This window comes from Antechinus flavipes, chromosome 1, assembly GCF_016432865.1.
Source record: "Antechinus flavipes isolate AdamAnt ecotype Samford, QLD, Australia chromosome 1, AdamAnt_v2, whole genome shotgun sequence".
NCBI lineage: Eukaryota > Metazoa > Chordata > Mammalia > Dasyuromorphia > Dasyuridae > Antechinus > Antechinus flavipes.
In genome coordinates, this window is record NC_067398.1 from 146,197,836 (window position 1) to 146,215,181 (window position 17,346).

The 17,346-nt window shown below is 33.1% G+C and overlaps 2 protein-coding genes across 6 annotated transcripts in view; one reads left to right on the forward strand and one right to left on the reverse strand.

Annotated features, from left to right (window-relative positions):
* The window catches only part of KIF2A (kinesin family member 2A), a 90,067-nt gene that overhangs the window by 50,206 nt on the left and 22,515 nt on the right, over nt 1-17,346 (forward strand). For all 5 annotated transcript variants that reach the window (XM_051991114.1, XM_051991118.1, XM_051991128.1 and 2 more), the window contains exons 7-13: nt 7,204-7,299; nt 10,925-10,979; nt 12,708-12,870; nt 15,095-15,185; nt 15,330-15,393; nt 16,241-16,332; nt 16,548-16,690. In XM_051991114.1, coding sequence (XP_051847074.1) covers nt 7,204-7,299; nt 10,925-10,979; nt 12,708-12,870; nt 15,095-15,185; nt 15,330-15,393; nt 16,241-16,332; nt 16,548-16,690 — 704 coding nt within the window. The remainder of the gene's footprint in view (nt 1-7,203; nt 7,300-10,924; nt 10,980-12,707; nt 12,871-15,094; nt 15,186-15,329; nt 15,394-16,240; nt 16,333-16,547; nt 16,691-17,346) is intronic.
* DIMT1 (DIM1 rRNA methyltransferase and ribosome maturation factor) overlaps nt 16,697-17,346 on the reverse strand; it is a 46,060-nt gene continuing 45,410 nt past the window's right edge. The window contains exon 12 of the mRNA XM_051991162.1: nt 16,697-16,831. Within this exon, the coding sequence (XP_051847122.1) occupies nt 16,825-16,831 (7 nt within the window). The 3' untranslated portion in view covers nt 16,697-16,824. The remainder of the gene's footprint in view (nt 16,832-17,346) is intronic.

The window sequence follows — 17,346 nt, forward strand, 5'->3', positions numbered from 1 at the left end:
AGCATGGATCAAGAATAGATTAAAAAGCTAGTAGAAACTACCTTCCAATTCTACAGCTAATCACTAGTTTACTCTTTGGTTCTAGCCTTTCAGCAAGTTCAGAACTACCCAACAATACTATCCTATAGTTTATATCTTTTCATCTTTAAAAAAAAAAAAAAAAAAAAAGCATGAGGCTATTGAATTATTTGCTGAAAAACTTAAATATAATAGTAGCTAGCATAAACATAGCATTTAAAGGTTTACAAAATATTTTGCTTTTATCATATCTTTTGCTGATAAAATTACCCTTTTTGCCATAGCCCCTTACACCTAATTTCCCCATAGAGAGGCCAAAATTCGCGCACAAAAAGGTTAAATAAATCACAAGGAAATCACACAGTCAACAAATTGTCTTAATATTGGGATTCAAACCTAAACCTTCCTTCCTTTTTAAGTCCAGCCTTCTAATGAGTGGAACTACTATTCTGTATCTGATTCTTAGGGAAATTTTGGTGGCTCACTTTAGGATTTGTGATGGAGAAAAAAAAAAGAAAATTAGGAAAAATCTGATGCGTGCCATAGGTTTAGGGAGAATATATTTCAAAATACTTCTAGAAAGAAGAGGTAGGATACTATTTCACAGGGCAAATTAGCCTGTGAGGAATGAGAAGCTACTTGTTCTTAAATGTAAGAAGAGAGAATTATCTTAATCTGCTTGAATCTAATCTTAACAAAATCATGCTGACTTCTCATGATCATTTCTGCCTTTTCTAGATATTCAGAGTTAAGGTCACTAGTTCTATTGCTTAAAGATTCTGTTCTCCTTTAAAAAAAAAAAAATGAGATGGTATTTGCATTTTCCAATCCTGTTATCTATGATCCTTCAGAGATCTTCTCCTTCATGTTCTTTTATGGAGTTCAACTAGAGGCAATCAGGTGTGAAATCAAGAAGTCTCAAACACTTACTAGCTGTGTGACTGGCAAGTGATTTAACCTCTCTTTGCCTCAGGTTTCTTCAACTGTAAAATGTGGATAATATTAGTATCTATGTCCCAGGGTTTTTGTAAGGATCAAATGAGACAGTATCTGTCAAGTGCTTAACACAGTGCCAGCATGTAGTAGACATTTAATATATGATGATGTCTTTCCTTCTTGAACCATATAAGTTGAATTCATTAAGAGCAGTTAGGTACTCTCTTACTATCTGCTTTCTTGGGAGTATTAACTCTCTATAAGCAATTTTTGTTTTGTCCTTTCCAGTCCAAATACTATTTTCCTCAATAGAAGAAATAAAATAATAGAGCAAGATTGTCTGCATCAGTGTCCTGTTTTGACCATCAGTTCTTTTTTTATCAATAATATTTCTCTTTTTTTCTTTTTATCTGTAATTTTTTTTGTTATTGTTGTTTATCCTTTATTTTCTTTTTCTTTATTTCATATTTTCCCCCAGTTATATTCAAAACAGTTTTTTAACATTTGTTTTTAAAATTGAGTTCTAGGTTCTGTTCCACAATTAAGAAACCACATGTGAAATTATGCAAAACATTGTCATAAAAGTCAAGTTGTGAAAGAAAATATAGATCTCCCACCTTAATGAAAATAAAAACCCTCAAGAAAATTTGTTTTTAAAAAAGAGAGAATGCTTCAAATTGTATTCGGACACAATCAGTTCCTTCTCTGGATATAAATAGCATTTTTCATCATAAATCTTTCAGCGTAGTTGTGGATGATTGTACTAACTGAAAATAGCAAAGTTATTTACAGCTAATAATCCCAGAACATTACTTTGTATACAGTACATTTTACTTTTAAGTTCAGGGAGGACTTTCCAGGTGTTTTATTTATTTATTTATTTTTGGGAGCATCCTTTTCATCATTCCCTATAGAACAATACTATTAACATCACAGATACATATCATAATTTAGTGAGCCATTCCCCAAATGAAAAGTATCCCCTCAATTTCCTTTTTTTTCTTTCCCTGAGAGCTGCTCTGAATATTTTTTGTATATATAGATCGTTTTTCTTGTTTTTCCTCCCTTCTTCGCTTCCTTCTTTCTCCCTTCTTGCCTTCCTTCCTTCCTTTTTTCCTCTCTCCTTCCCTCCCTTCCTTCTCTCCTTTTTCTTCCTTCTCTTCCTTCTTTCTCTCCTTCCTTTCCTCCCTCCCTTCCTCCTTTCCCCAGTCCCTTTTTGTTTGAGAAATGAAGACCTTATCAGAGAAACTTGCTTCAAAATTCTTTTTACAATTACTGTTGTTACCTGTATTTCCTCCCCATTTATTTTTTCTCTCCTTTTACTCTGACTCCTCAAAAGTGTTTTGGTACTGATTACTCCTTTCCCCAATGTGCCTCCCCCCTCTTCCCATCTCCTATATTTATTTCTCCTAAATTTGTTGTCCAGGTCAGTTGTTTTTCCAATGAGATAACTTATATTTTATTTAAAAAAAAATTTTTTTTGGGGGGGGGGGCATTTGCTTTATTGTATCTTGATTTCTCATAAAGTCATTAGCTTCCATTTGCAATTCTGTTTTTTAAGGAGTTATTTTCCTCATTGAGTTTTTGTACTTCCTTTCCCAATTGCTCACTTTTGGTGTTGAAGGCATTCTTTTCTTCACTAGCTTTTTGTGTTTCCTTTTGCACCATTCTATTCTTTTCCTACTTTTTTTTCTCCTTTACTTGATTTTTCAAAATCCCTTTTGAACTCTTCCATAGCCTTAGCCCAATTCTTATTTTTCTTGGAGGCTTTGGATGTATGAGCTTTGACTTTGTTATTGTTTCCTGAATGTGTGTTTTGATCTTCTTTGTCATCAGAATAACTTTTAGTGGTCAGAAACTTTTTGTTTTCTGCTTATTTTCCTAGCCTATTACTTGGCTTTAAATTCTTTTTTAAAATAGGGCTCTATTTCCAGGATGGAGGGTGCACTCTGTCCTAAGCTTCAGGGATTCTGTACAGCTGTTTTCAGAGATCCTTCCAGGGCCCTGACCACAATCCCTCTTTTCTGTCCTGGAGCTGTTAGGAGTGTCCTTGCCCCACTGGAGCTGTAAGAGCTAATGTGCTAAAGCAACAGAGCCCTGCTTTCCTGAGACTGAGAGGCTGGAGTTAGGGCAGGAGCTTCACTTACTTGGCCTGCCCTGGGATTGCAAGCTGAGCTCTTACCCTGATTCCAGAGACCTTTTCTGTTGACATTTCAAGTCCTCTTTGGTGTTTCTGGACTAAGAGGTTGAAAGCCACTGGTACTGCAGCTGGTTCAGAGTTTGGTAGGGGCTGGAGGCACATTGGACTCTCACCCTGATGTCACAGACCTTTGCTTCTAAACTTCTTGCATAATTCCAAGTTGTTCTCCAGACCAATTGAATCACTTCACTACACCCTCAGTGCATGTGTTCCCCACTTCTTGTATCCCCTATAGTGATGAATTTTTCTATATTTGGGTATCTTTGTTATTTTGTGGGGTTGTTTTATTTTGTATTTCTCTGAACTTTTTTTAGCAGCTTAAAACATGTTTTTCATTTGGTTGATGATAGTTTGCTTTTGACTTTTGAAAGTTATTCATCCTTTTTTATCTGTCCATTATGGACTGCTTCTAAGTCTTTGTAGTTGTGCAGATTCGATGCGCTGAATTTTGTATGTAAGACACATTAAAAATGCAAAGACTTTTTTTCCCCATTTCAACCCAAATATTTTCTTTTGATTATAGCATTTCTTTCACTTGTGAAAAGTTTTTTAATTTGACAAGATAAAACCTTTCTTTTTGTCTCATGAAAAAAACACTCATTTTGTATTTTTTTCTTTTTACATACATCTAATATGTATCTGAAGAGTGATTCAAATCCAGGGCTTTTTGACCTCAAGTCCATTGGTCTAATTTGGTCTCTCTATTGTAGCCAACTACTTACATTCCCCTGAAAGAGAATATATTGACATTTAAGTATAGACAAAATTAATTATTCTGGGGGGAGTGAGTAGGGTAGAAAAGAATCAGAAAAGTCTTATGTAAAAGAAAACATTTGAGCTAATCTTTCAGGGAAACTTGAAAATTCTATAAAATTGTGGGGAGGAGTACATTCTGATGGGAATCTTGGGGGATGGGATTCCAAGGGGGGATGGGGGAGACTGCTGAAATTGGAGTCATATAATGAGGTTAATTAGGACTGGAGCACAAAGATAGGTAAGGAGTAGATAGTGCTGGGAGTTATCTTTGTAGAGAAAAGATGGGAAAAGTAACAATTCTAGAGTTGAAGATACCAATAAGTAGTTCGCTGAAAGGGACCTCTTGGGTCTGACAAGCAAAAATGGTAAAATTCTGGCTTTGATGATTTAAAGCTGTGATGGAGCAATAATTAGCAAATTTCCCATCTAGTAAACAGAACTCTATGTTTTTCTCAGAAATGAATAGTTTTAATTGGCTCAGAGTACTGAGAAAGCAAGACCAGAGTGAGTCAGTGTTCCTCATACTTGGTGTTTGTTTGATTCCTATGTGAACCACTATACTTTACAGTGTTTCTCTAGAAAATGAAGGGAGTCAGGTTTATCTGGATAACAATTCTTTCCATGCTTTTCTTTTCTTATACCTGAACAACTAAACTGGCCCAAATCAGATTGATTCAGACAATCTCTGGTTTTCAATTTCCTCATTTTAAAAACCAGGTAATGGGGTTAAATTATGGGTAAATTCCCTTCTAATTCAAAATTCCTATGCTATAATATATTACATATATTATATTTCATTCATTCATGAATATATATATTCATATAATATATTTCATAGCATTTAAGTGCTTTCCAAGTAAAAAGCACTATTGTTGGATCCTGGGAATAACTACCACCACCACCACCCTCCCCCTCACCCCCCCTCCAAAAAAAAAAAAAAAAAAAAAAAAAAAAAGGTAAAGAATCAGTCTTGCCCTCAAAGAACTTAGATTCCCCCAGAGGGATACAACTTGTAAACAGAAAAATACATATGCTAAGTTGAAGAGGAATGAGAATCTTCGAGTAGACTTGAACTGGAGGAAGATAGGGATTCCAAGAGAGAGAGATGTGAAGAAGGAACCTAGAACTTTCCAAAAGCATAGAGCAAGAGATAGAATGGCAAGATCAAGGAACAGCAAGTAAGTCTGATTTAGTTGATATGTAGAATGTATGTCATGTCCTATATTCTTATAAAAGCAACTGGGATTTGACTTTAAAGGGCTTTCAGTGTCATATAGAGGAGTTCTTGAGGGCAATTGAGAACCAGTATAGCTTCTTGAGCAGAAGAATTTCTTGGTCACAATCTTAATTAAGATTATCAGTTCAGCAATTCAAAAGAATTGAATTGGTGAGAGTAAAAATTAGAAGCCAAGGATCCAGTTGGGAAAATTACAGCAGTAATCTAGCTGAGAAGTGATAGGGTCCCTGAATTAGGGCAGTAGCTATTTGAATGGAGAGGTGATAAATAAAAAGTGTGGAATTAGATTCAACTAGTCTTGGCGATTCATCCTGTATGGGGTGAGGTGAGAAGGAGTACAGAATCAAGTAGTGAGGACTGGGTGTCAGAAGAATGATGACAATCTTTTATGGATACAGAAATGTTTGAAGGAGCAGATGAGGTTAAAGGAGAAGATAAGTTACATTTTACACATTGTTTAAACTTCTATGGGATTATCCTGGCATGGGTTCTGTCAATAAAAAGTTATTATAATAAAAAAAATTTAAAGAAAAAAAATTCTATGGGATTTTAAGGTAGAGATAAACATATGACAAGGTTAAGGAGGACTGGAGCACAAAGATAGGTAAGAAGTAGATAGTGCTGGGAGTTATCTTTGTAGAGAAAAGATGGGAAACGTGAAAGTTCTAGAGTTGAAGATACCAACAGGCAGTTCGCTGAAGGGGACCTCTTGGGTCTGACAAGTAAAAATGGTAAAATAATACGTACATCACTTTGTGCATATATTGAGAATAGCAAATATTTAGCATTGATTTAAACAAAATAATATGTTTTAGCCAAAGTCAGATTAATATATATGATAAAAGTGTGTACTTGGGTCATCTTTGTAAAAGAAAAGGTAAGAAAGTTTGAGGCACAATATAAAGTGGTTTTTTTTGTTTTTTGTTTTTTTCATAAATGGAAGAAGGGTATACCAGACCTGTGTCAGGAAATGGAGAGTGGAAGAATAAATTATAGAGGAAAAAGACAAGTGAAAATATCTGAAGTTATCTTAATAACAGACATGAAGATCTTTTTAGAAAAAAAAAAACTATAGTGGTCTTTTCATTACTGCTGTCAAAGGCTTCAGAAAAAGATAGGGGAAATGAATCTTGGTGTTTGAGAACCAAAAACACTAAATAGATTGAAGCATGGGACATAACCCACAAGAGCTGGTTACTATGTATTGTAAATCTAGTCAAAAAGAAGAAAAAAAAAAAGAATCCCTAGAAAACTATGTAGCTTTGGATCATCTTATAGTTTAATACTATTAATCTGAATGAACTCCAAATAGATATATTCTTATACATAAAAAAGGTCACAGTATTTTTAAAAAATGAAAATTAATAATAAGATGGATGATTATATCTTTGACACTAAAACTTGAAAGACCAGAGGTAGGGAACAATTCATAACCAAAGGATAGAAAAAAATATTGTCAGGAATTATTTATTAAATGTATACTATATGCCAAACATTGTACTGGATGCTTTATGATTTACAAAGCTCTTTTCTTTCATCAGCTCTATGAGGTAGATAATAGAAGTAGTATTTTAGTCTCACACATGAGGAAACTCAATATGGAAGAGTTAGTCATCTAGAGTCACATTCTAGTGCTAAGTAAAAATTGAATCCAAATCATTTCCATGTCCAGTGTTCATTCTACTACATGAAGGGGATTGCTCCAAAATGAGATGGATGACTCTAGGGAGTTCTGAGAAAGACATGGGGAATTAAGGAAAAATTTTATCTCAAGATAAATATATACATAATATACATATGCACGTAAATATGTGCTGACATGCATATGTTTGTAGAGAGAAAGAAATAATAGTAGAAACACTCCACCTACTGGTTGTATTTGGAGGGATTTTTTGATCACAATCCAGCCTATACTAGAAGTGAGTCAGGTTTTGCTCCTGTTTGGCTATAACTAAATCCCTAGAACTACTAAGTTGACTTCCTTTTTCAAACTGTAGACAGAGGTAATAAATATGACATGATTGTTAATTAACGTCTATTGTTTTTCAATTTATAGGATGTTGATGCTACAAACCCAAATTATGAAATCATGTGTATGATCAGAGACTTTAGAGGAAGCTTGGATTATAGACCACTTACAACAGCAGATCCTGTAAGTTTATTGGGCTATGATTACTAATGGGCTTAAACATATACATATGTAATTTATAGTTGACATTAATTTTTTAACTTTTAAACTCATGAATGCAGTGCTCATTAATACTTTGTGTTCATTTTTTCTTCCCTTATGTTTTCTCCTACATGTTTACAAGAAGAGCAAGAAAACTCTTTCCCTATATCATTTTTGCTTTTCTTCCAAATTGAAATGATAATTACCATAGTGCCAGTGGACTTTTTAAGTAGTAAACTTCTCTTTGTCCTTGCCAGAGCAGATAAACAAATTCTAGTGAGTGGAGGGGGAAGGTATGAAGTGACAGTAGTGGGCAAGATGTATAAGGAAGAAGTAATTATACTAGTCTTCTATGGATCTATGTCTGATCTTTACCACCTACTCTTTTCCCAACAGCCACCCCTTATCTTTTTTTTTTTTTTAACTACTTGTTCTGTGTTTGATGCTGTAAGCCATTTATATCTGTTAATATAATTCCATTTGACTGGCACTTAATTAATATTTTGTTTTAATAAATGGAAGTGAAAATTGAATTATTAATGAAGGCTACTGAGGGTGGCAGGAGATATGATCCAGATGATCAAACAATTCTCTTCTGTCTCTACCAGTCTAACTGTTTTATAGTGGAAATAATCAGGAACAAAAAGGAAAGATAATTATGTGATTAACAATGGTGTTTCTTCAAAAGAATTCAAATAAACACCTAGCTTGAACATTTGTATTTGTGGAATCATCAAATGTGTATTTTGTATTAGATTTTATCAAAAAAGAAAAATAAGTATGCTAGGGCTTAATAGTATCTACTTTGGTATATATGTCACATTTATGTCTTGGATAATCATTTCAATCAAAAGGAAATAATTGCCTTAATTGAATATATTAACCACATAAATGGAGCTTTCTTAAAGGGTCTGATACTTAAAAAATTGAAAACTAAGGAATTTAGAGTCTCTCTAAGTTAGGCATGTTAACCCAAATTCAAGAGAAAACAGCTGGTACAGCAAAACAGATCTTTAATTGGGACACGTGAGCTGCAGCTGTCACACAACACGTGCTAGAAGGGGTCTGGAACAGTTTATATAGGTACGAAAGTGGAGGAAATGGCTAGGCTACAGGTCAGAGAGGCTACGGGCATTTTACAGTTTCATGAAGTAAATTGTCTTGCATAAACAAGTAAAAGTTCATGGAGAAAACTTGGGAGTCTCTGGGGGAAGAGTTTGAAACATTTACAAAATTAGGCTATAAGTGGTAATGTCTGGTCAGACTCATGTAATTCATGGGTCTGGGAATGGAGACAAGGTCATATTTAGTCAATTAGGTTAACAAGCAGTTTTGAATAAGGGAATAACATTGTAAAATGGATGCTTTAAAAACATTAATCTAGAAGTGATACAGTATGCATCGAGGCTCTTGCAGCAATCCATAGGTTTTTCATGATTGGAAAGGCAACTGTTCTTAGTATTAAAAAACGAGTTAAGAAGATATGGACATTCCTTTACATAAGAAAGTTGCATTCCAAGTCCATTTTTCTGAATTGAACATAGAAAGTTTGGTAGCTTTTACTATGGCAAATAATGGTTAATGATAATAGAGACAAAAATGTTAAGTCAGTGTGTTGTAGTGGAAAGCACACTGGACTTGAGAGTCCTGGAAAGCCGGGTTACTAGGTACTCATGACTTGAGCAAGTCACTTCATGTTTCTGCACTGCAGTTTCCTTCCTCACAGTGCTAATGTAGACTCCATGTTCTGTATCAGCTCTTAATAATGTCAAAAATCCAACAATTCACATTTATATAATACTTTGCGATCTACAGATTTTTGTCCTCAATATCTTATGATGTAGAGAATGCAAATATTTGCATTTTACAGAAGAGTAGCCTGAGAATGTGTGATTACTCAGGATTGATAATCCCCTTCCTTTGGATTATACAATTGTAAGTAATAGAATTTGGACAGATTTTCTGATTTCTAGTGCACTATTCTTTCCATTATACGAGGTTGCCTCTTGAAAGAGAGAATTAATGGTTTCAAAATGGAGGTAGCATATATAGATAATGTTTTAAAGTGGTTAAGTTAAACTTGAAAGTAAGAATTATAATTTCAAGGGATTAGCAAATTCTCTTCTACACTCCTGTCTTTATTATATTACTGGGATGTGTGCTCATGTGAGCCTTTATGAAGTCAAGAAGGGTTAGAATCTAGGAAACTGTTGGAGTTTGCTTCAAATATGAAATGATGGTCTTAAATATACTCTGGGAGTAGAGAAAAAGTGAAATGAATAGTTAGAGACCAAAATATATAAGAATAAGAGATGAGGGAGTTCATAATGGATAATTTCTGTCTTCTCACAAAATAGGAGGCAGGATCAGCTGCTAAATTGGAGGAGGGAAAAGAGGTAGTAGAATTGCAGGTCTGAAGAGAATGGAAAAAAGTTTAGAACAGTTATTGGTCATGAAACCTTGATCATCTCATTCACTTAATTGCAGTCACCTTCCCCCAACATAATTTTTCAAATATCTTTGTTACTTCGAAGCTTTTTTTTTTTTGTATTTTCACTTACATCGAGGAAATCATATATCTTTCTAGACATCAGATAAGACACAACCAAATGCTAAAACTATGTAATGTCATTCTCCACAGAGTTGTTTTTCAAGTTTGGTAGTTCAGGGTGAAGTAATTTATTTCTGTTGTACTCATTCATAGAGCCATTTGTGTGCTCTAAAATATAAGTGTAGTGTGCTTTATTTTTAAGCTTACAACTACTTTTTATACTTAGTACACAATTCCAAAAATTGCTTTAAAATATTCCACTTTGAGCAATTTGGAAATATGTCTAAAGGGCTATCAAACTGCATACCCTTTGATCCAGCAGTGTTTCTACTGGGCTTGTATCCCAAAGAAATCATAAAGGAAAGAAAGGGACCCACATGTGCAAAACTGTTTTTGTAGTGGCTAGAAACTGGAAACTGAGTGGCTGGTCATCAGTTGGAGAATGGCTGAATAAGTTATGACATATGAATATTAGGGCATATTATTGTTCTATAAGAAACAATCAGCAGGATGATTTTAGACAGACCTGGAGAGACTTACATGAATAGATGCTAAGTGAAATGAGCAGAATCAGGAGATCATTGTACCTGATGACAAGATTATATGATGATCAATTCTGATGGGCGTGGCTCTTTTCAACAATGAGATGATTCAGGCCAGTTCCAATGGTCTTGTGATGAAGAGAGCCATCTGTACCCAGAGAGAGGACTGTGGGGACTGAAAGTGGATCATAGCATAGTATTTTTACTCTTTTTGTTGCTATTTGCTTACATTTTGTTTTCTTTCTTATTTTTTTCTTTTTTAATCTGATTTTTTTTTGTGTGCAGCACAATAATTGGAAATATGTATAGACGAAATGCACAAATTTAATATGTATTGGATTATTAGAGGAGGGGGTAAGAGGAAGGAAGGAAAAAATTTGGCACAAGGTTTTTCATGGGTGAATGTTAAAACCATCCTTGTGTAGTTTTGAAAATAAAAAGCTTTAATGAAAAAATAAAATATTCCATCTATCACATCACAAAATAGTCATTATTGATATTATTTTTCTCATAGATTGATGAACACAGGATATGTGTTTGTGTGAGGAAACGGCCACTCAATAAAAAAGGTAATGTGATCTCAAAAAAGATGAATTGTCTTGTTTTCTTATTGTTACTAAAAATAGACTAAAGATTCTGAATGGCTTCCTTTTGTATGTTCTTAACCTTAGAATATAAAATGTGGAATATATTAGGTATTTTAAAATTTTAAATGGTAAAGGCATGATGCTACAAAGGTGGTTTTATTGTCCTCCTACTAATGATCCACTTTCTGAATTCTTTCATCCTTAGCATCAGCTTTTAAAATCATAGACTTATAAGAATCTTTGAGTTGGAAGATATGTTTAAAGTCATCTGAATCTTTAGAAACTTCCCTTTGTGATTTATGGGGTAGTGACAGAATAAAATCAGAAATTTACCTGGGGTTATCTTTAAAAGGTCTCACCTCTCTGCCGCATGGGAAGGCTCACTTCCATAGAAGGGAGACATCTGAGAAATAGACATCACCCATTGCTCTCTTGCTTGTCAACATGCATTGAAAATCAAAACACTGCAATGCTGTGTGCTCTTTTCAAGGTCTAGTAGATAATTTGAATTTTATTGTTATTCCAAATTTAAATTCTTGAAAGGCTCAAAAATAAGCCAATCTAGGTAAATTAGCCTCTATCCAATAATAGCATTTTCTTTTCTCAAAATTATTCTTCCTTCTGAAATAGAGGAGGTCCTTGTTAATGGTATCCACAGTTAGGATATGGCATTTTGTTTTTGTTGAAACTTGTGATTTCATTGGTCTAGAGAACTTCCTTCTACGACTTTTTACTCAGTCCATGACTATCTGGACCTGATGAATAATTTGTAGTTTTAACACTTGACTGGAGCACTGAGAAATTAAGTCATTTATGTGGTACTTGAATCCCAACTTTTTGTGACTTCAAGGTTGGTTCTCTGTTCATTATATTCTACTGTCTCCTTAGAACTTTTCCTGGTCAGTGCTGAAGGGACATAGTGAATCAGAGAGCTTTGAATTGAAATGAACTATTATCTACTTTGCTCTTTTCAGTGAACACCTCTTCAGACTTTTGAATATTTCTGCTAAATCTATATCTATATTCCTGATATTAATCTCTTTTCCAGACTAAACCCTTGAAATTGAAATGAAATCGACTATTAAATAATACTTTAATCATTCAACTTTTTCAATTACTAACCCATATTTCTCCATCTTAACCCAAAAAAAATGTCTTATTGAAATTGATTCTTAATGTTTGCTCAGATAAAACCCTTAACTTCACCTTTATAGCATGTAGGAGTGTATGTAGCTTGTAATTTATTGTGATTACTTTCAGTATTTTATTGAATTCATTTTTGAAGATTTTACTGATACTTTTCTTTCTAAATCTTTAGTCCTTAAAACAATTATCTGTAGAGGGCCAGAACTCTGGAGAAGTATACTTGAAACAAGGTATTAACTCAGTGCAATTGATGAGATGGTGGTTCTCTAGTTCATATATATATATATATACTTAGTACGGTGATGTAATGGTTCTCTAGTTCAATTGTACTAAGGTATATAAGGGCTGAGAAAGACTGGAAATGAGACATTCTATCTTTGACCAGCCACGGGGTGGCTGTCCTGCCCTCACTTCTCCACTAAGACCAAGGACTCGGGCTGATCCCCAGGTCTTCCAGAAAGCTAGCCCAAACATTACAGTTATCTATTTTTTTGTATTTTGCAGTTATTTGAACATGTTCAATGAAAATGACTGAATGCTGATTTGTTTCATTGACTCTTTTAGAAACAGTAATGAAAGACCTTGATGTGATCACAATCCCTAGTAAAGATGTTGTGATGGTACATGAACCAAAACAAAAAGTGGACTTAACGAGGTACCTAGAAAATCAAACATTTCGTTTTGACTATGCCTTTGATGACTCGGCTCCTAATGAAATGGTTTATAGGTATGTAAATTTTTTTTTTTTTGTGAAATTGTTTTCTATTATTATTGGTGCTCAAAACTTACATTTCTTTTTACAGAGGGGCTAGTAAGTATCTCATTTTGTCTTGTTTTAAATATAAAATAGAGGAAATGCCCTACTAATGTAAACAGAAATATTATTTTTGTTGATTATTGAAATCTGTGGGTCCATAGTATATATCAGTTGAATTTAACAGTAATAATAATAGGTAGCATTTACATAATGCTTTAAGGTTTACAAGTACTCTGTGCTTATATGAAAATAAGTGGTTTTATGCAAATATAGCACCCATCTCAAGAGGTCATTATGAGGATCAGATAAGTGTGTATGTATGCACATATGTGTATGTTTATTATATATCTATGTATATGTACACATAAAGCCAGGATTTATATTCAGGACTTTTTGATTCCTGATCTGGCACTATCCACTGTGCCATGTAGATAGTTTAAAATGTTTTACAAAGTACTTTACATAAATTGTTTAATATTTACAAGATGAGGAAATTGAGATATTCTTTGCACAGGCTATCTTTATCACTTTTTTTTTCTTAAAATATTTATCTATCAGTTTCACTTCATATATCACATCTACAGGAAGCATTTCCCTCTTATTATCCTCATATTTCCTTATGCTCATTTATGTACATATTATACCTTTCTCACTAGCAAGTAAACTCCATTAGGACCAGGACAAATTTTTCTTTTGTCCTTATATCTCCATTCTCTAGTATGGTACTCCATATTTAGTTGGTAAGATAGATAGATATCCTTTATATAACTTGTTTACATATAATTTATTTTGCCTCTTTAGAGCAGTGTCTGTTGTTTTTGTTGTTTGTCTTTATATTCCTGGTCCCAAAGTACATAATGACATGGTAGATACAGGTACTTAGAAAATGTTTTTAGTGGGATTTGAAACTACAAGTTTTTCCTTTCTCCAGTCATTTTTTCATAAAGAGTATTTATTTTCACCATGTATCATTTCTTCAGATAAACATCCACTAAGCCTTCTTTTAATTGACTTAAACACTAGGTCCTGAAAGCTTTAAGAATTGGCATTTCAAGTTTCCTAGATTAGGTAAAAAATGATATTTATTTTCCTGTTCTTGATGATTTAGCAAATATTGATCAGATTTTCCCCTTAACCTTCAGCTTTTCAAGTAGAAAAATTACTTTCAGTTTTTTTAAAAGCTTCTCTAGACCATTTAGTTCTTTTTTTGTATCTTCTCTACCTGTAATGTGACAAATATGGCATGGTTCTTGTGCTAACAATAACCTTGAGTTTTTATGTCTTGTGATTTAAATTTTATTTTAATATTATACTTGATTAAGAATTTTCTGTTGACCTTTTTGACATTAACTGTACAGAAATAATCTGTATTGATTGATGTCTTTTTCTGACTCAAAAGCAGTGACTCAGAGCTTATCATCTTAGATATATAGTGTCTAATTTTTAATGTAAAGCGTTTTATGTTTTCCCATACTGAATCTTTTATAACCTGCTTTTCTTCTCTTCATTCACCTAATCTTGTCAGTCTTTCTTCACTCTACCTTGTCATTTGTAATGATTTGATCTTTTTTTTTTTTTTTTATTGAAACCTATCCTATATTTTTTCTTAAAATTTGGTTATTCACATTCTCTTTTGGTCTCTTCTAAAAGTACAAGCTACAAGTCCTTTATGTTATTGTCACATAACCACAATCTATTTGCTGTGCTTTCTATTTTTAAAAATTTTAGTCTGAATTCTTGATATAGAAACTTTTTCCACCTTTGTAGATCGTCAGAATTATAGATAGCTTATTATTTTAGAGTTGCCTAAAATGCTAAGATGTTAAGTGACTTGTACATGGTTGCCAGTTCACATGTTTCAGAGGCAAGACTTATACTCATATTATTTATCACAAACTACTGTAGCTTTGATATTTTGTGTTTTCTCCCTGTTCTTTTTATTTGTCACTAATCTCCTTTTCATTTCCTTATTTCTATCATTGTTAGATGACAACATTTTTGGTGCAATTTTCTGAAAAATAGTGACTCTCAAACTCTCACATTTTAGTATTTTCTAATGATTCTGGAATTTAGCTTGTTAGGAAAATTTTTAATAAACTAACCTGGACCAGTTTTCTCTATAAATGTGACTTTTCCCAAATAAATTGAGTAATGAAGATATAGTGATTATTCTTATATTTTTGCATTTTTCTAGGTTTACAGCTAGACCATTAGTAGAAACCATATTTGAAAGGGGAATGGCCACATGTTTTGCTTATGGTCAAACAGGCAGTGGAAAAACTCATGTAAGTGATTCCTAGAAATTGAGTCCTAACATAAAGATATGAATTTTTTTTTAAGTGATTGTATTTAGGAAATCCACAATGCAACACATAAAATAGGATTTGTTATTTTAATGCAATATTTACTCTTCATTTTTAAACTTCTAGACCATGGGTGGTGACTTTTCAGGAAAGAACCAAGATTGTTCTAAAGGGATATATGCGCTAGCAGGTAAGTAGGCCTTTTTGTATTTGATTTATAAATACTATGATGTGGGGTGTTTTTGTTTTGTTTTGTTTTGTTTGCTTGATTGCCTGTTTTTAAAGATTGTCTAATTGTAAACTAGCATTTTAAATAAATAGCATATATTAAGGAAATAAGCAACAAGAAATAAATCTTAAGTAACATAACAAATAATTGTCGATCATTTATTTCATCACCTTTGAATATAATATGTGAAATGAAAATTTGGATCTTAGATTTTTAAGTGTCGGGGTTTTTTTTTTTTGGTTATTTTTTGCCACTACAACATTATTCTATTAAAGGTTGACCTCTTTAGAAAATTAGAATAAGACTTATTGGTTAGAAGGATTATTTTGCCCTTTTTATTGGGGAAAGGGGCATTGTAGAAGAGGGGAAAGCTACCAACAGTTTTGTCCTCTAACTTCCCTTGCTCTCTCCATTCTCCCTTCCTCCCCTTCCCCCTCCCCCAAAAAAATACAAGGTCATTGGGGAATCTTTAAAAATGCACAGAAAAAAACAAAAGGAAGTTTAAGAGGAAAACTTATTCAGGACAGCTTTGCTTTGAAAAACATGCTTAATTTATTTCTATATACTTAACATAATATTAGATGGCATGTTCTTATATATATATATTTTCTTTACAGAAAATTTTATATGATAGGGATTTGTAGTTTCCATGTAATCCTCTTTTTCTCTTCTGTTTTGTATATGGACATTTGTGGTTGATTTGATTCATGACTTAAAAAAAATTATTTTGAACAGTAAAAAATTTGCTTTACTTTATTGTGGTATTAATTGAAATTTAATTATTTTCTGTTTAATTGAAACTCAACAGCTCGAGATGTCTTTTTAATGCTAAAGAAACCAAACTATAAGAAGTTAGAACTTCAAGTATATGCTACCTTTTTTGAAATATATAGTGGAAAGGTAAGTATAAGCTTTTAGTATTAACCATGAAGTTCTACTGCTAAAATTTGAATAGAAATTGAATCATTTTTAAAATTTGACTCTTGAAATAGTTTAAAATTCATCATTGCGGTCTAAATTGTTTAAAGTATACTTAGACTTCTTATGTTCTTTTAGTCCTTCAGTTCTGTTAACATTTAATTATCTAACATAAATGTATTTTTTTTCCCCCAAAGGTATTTGACTTACTTAATAGGAAGACAAAATTGAGAGTGTTAGAGGATGGTAAACAGCAAGTTCAAGTTGTGGGATTACAGGAGCGGGAGGTTAAATGCGTTGAAGATGTCCTGAAGCTCATTGAAATAGGGAACAGTTGCAGGTATTGCTTATTCTTTTAATTTATGCATTCAAAATATCAAATACTTTCGGAATTATCTTTTATTTGTAGATATAGCTTATGTATGGCTGTGTGTGTTTAACATCAGAAAAATCAGCTCATGGCTACTGGTCCTATCATTTCCTGGAAAATAGAAAAAGAAAAAATGGAAGCAGTGTCATTTATATTCTTGAGCTCAGAGATCACTGCAGACAGCAGCTGCATCCATTAAATTAAAAGATATTTGCTCCTTGGAAGGAAAGCTATGACCAATCTGGACAGCATACTTAAAAATTAAAAAAAAAAAATTGAAGAGAAATCAAAGGCATCGCTTTGCCAACAAAGGTCCCTATAGTCAAAGCTATAGTTTTTCTAGTGGCAGTATATGGCTGAGCATTGGATTGTAAAACTTAGACTGTATAGGAAGGCTAAATACTGAAAGTTGAGCCTTAGATATTTTGGCCACATAAAGAAAAGTTAGGACTCATTAAAAAAGACCCTTATGTTGGGAAAGATTAAAGGCAAAAGGAGAAAGGGGATGGCTGAAGATGAGATGGCTAGATAATGCAGTAGAAGCAAGGAACATGAACTTGAACAGACTTTGAGAAACAGTGGAAGATAGAAGGAACTGATGTGCTTATATGGTCTATGAGGCTACA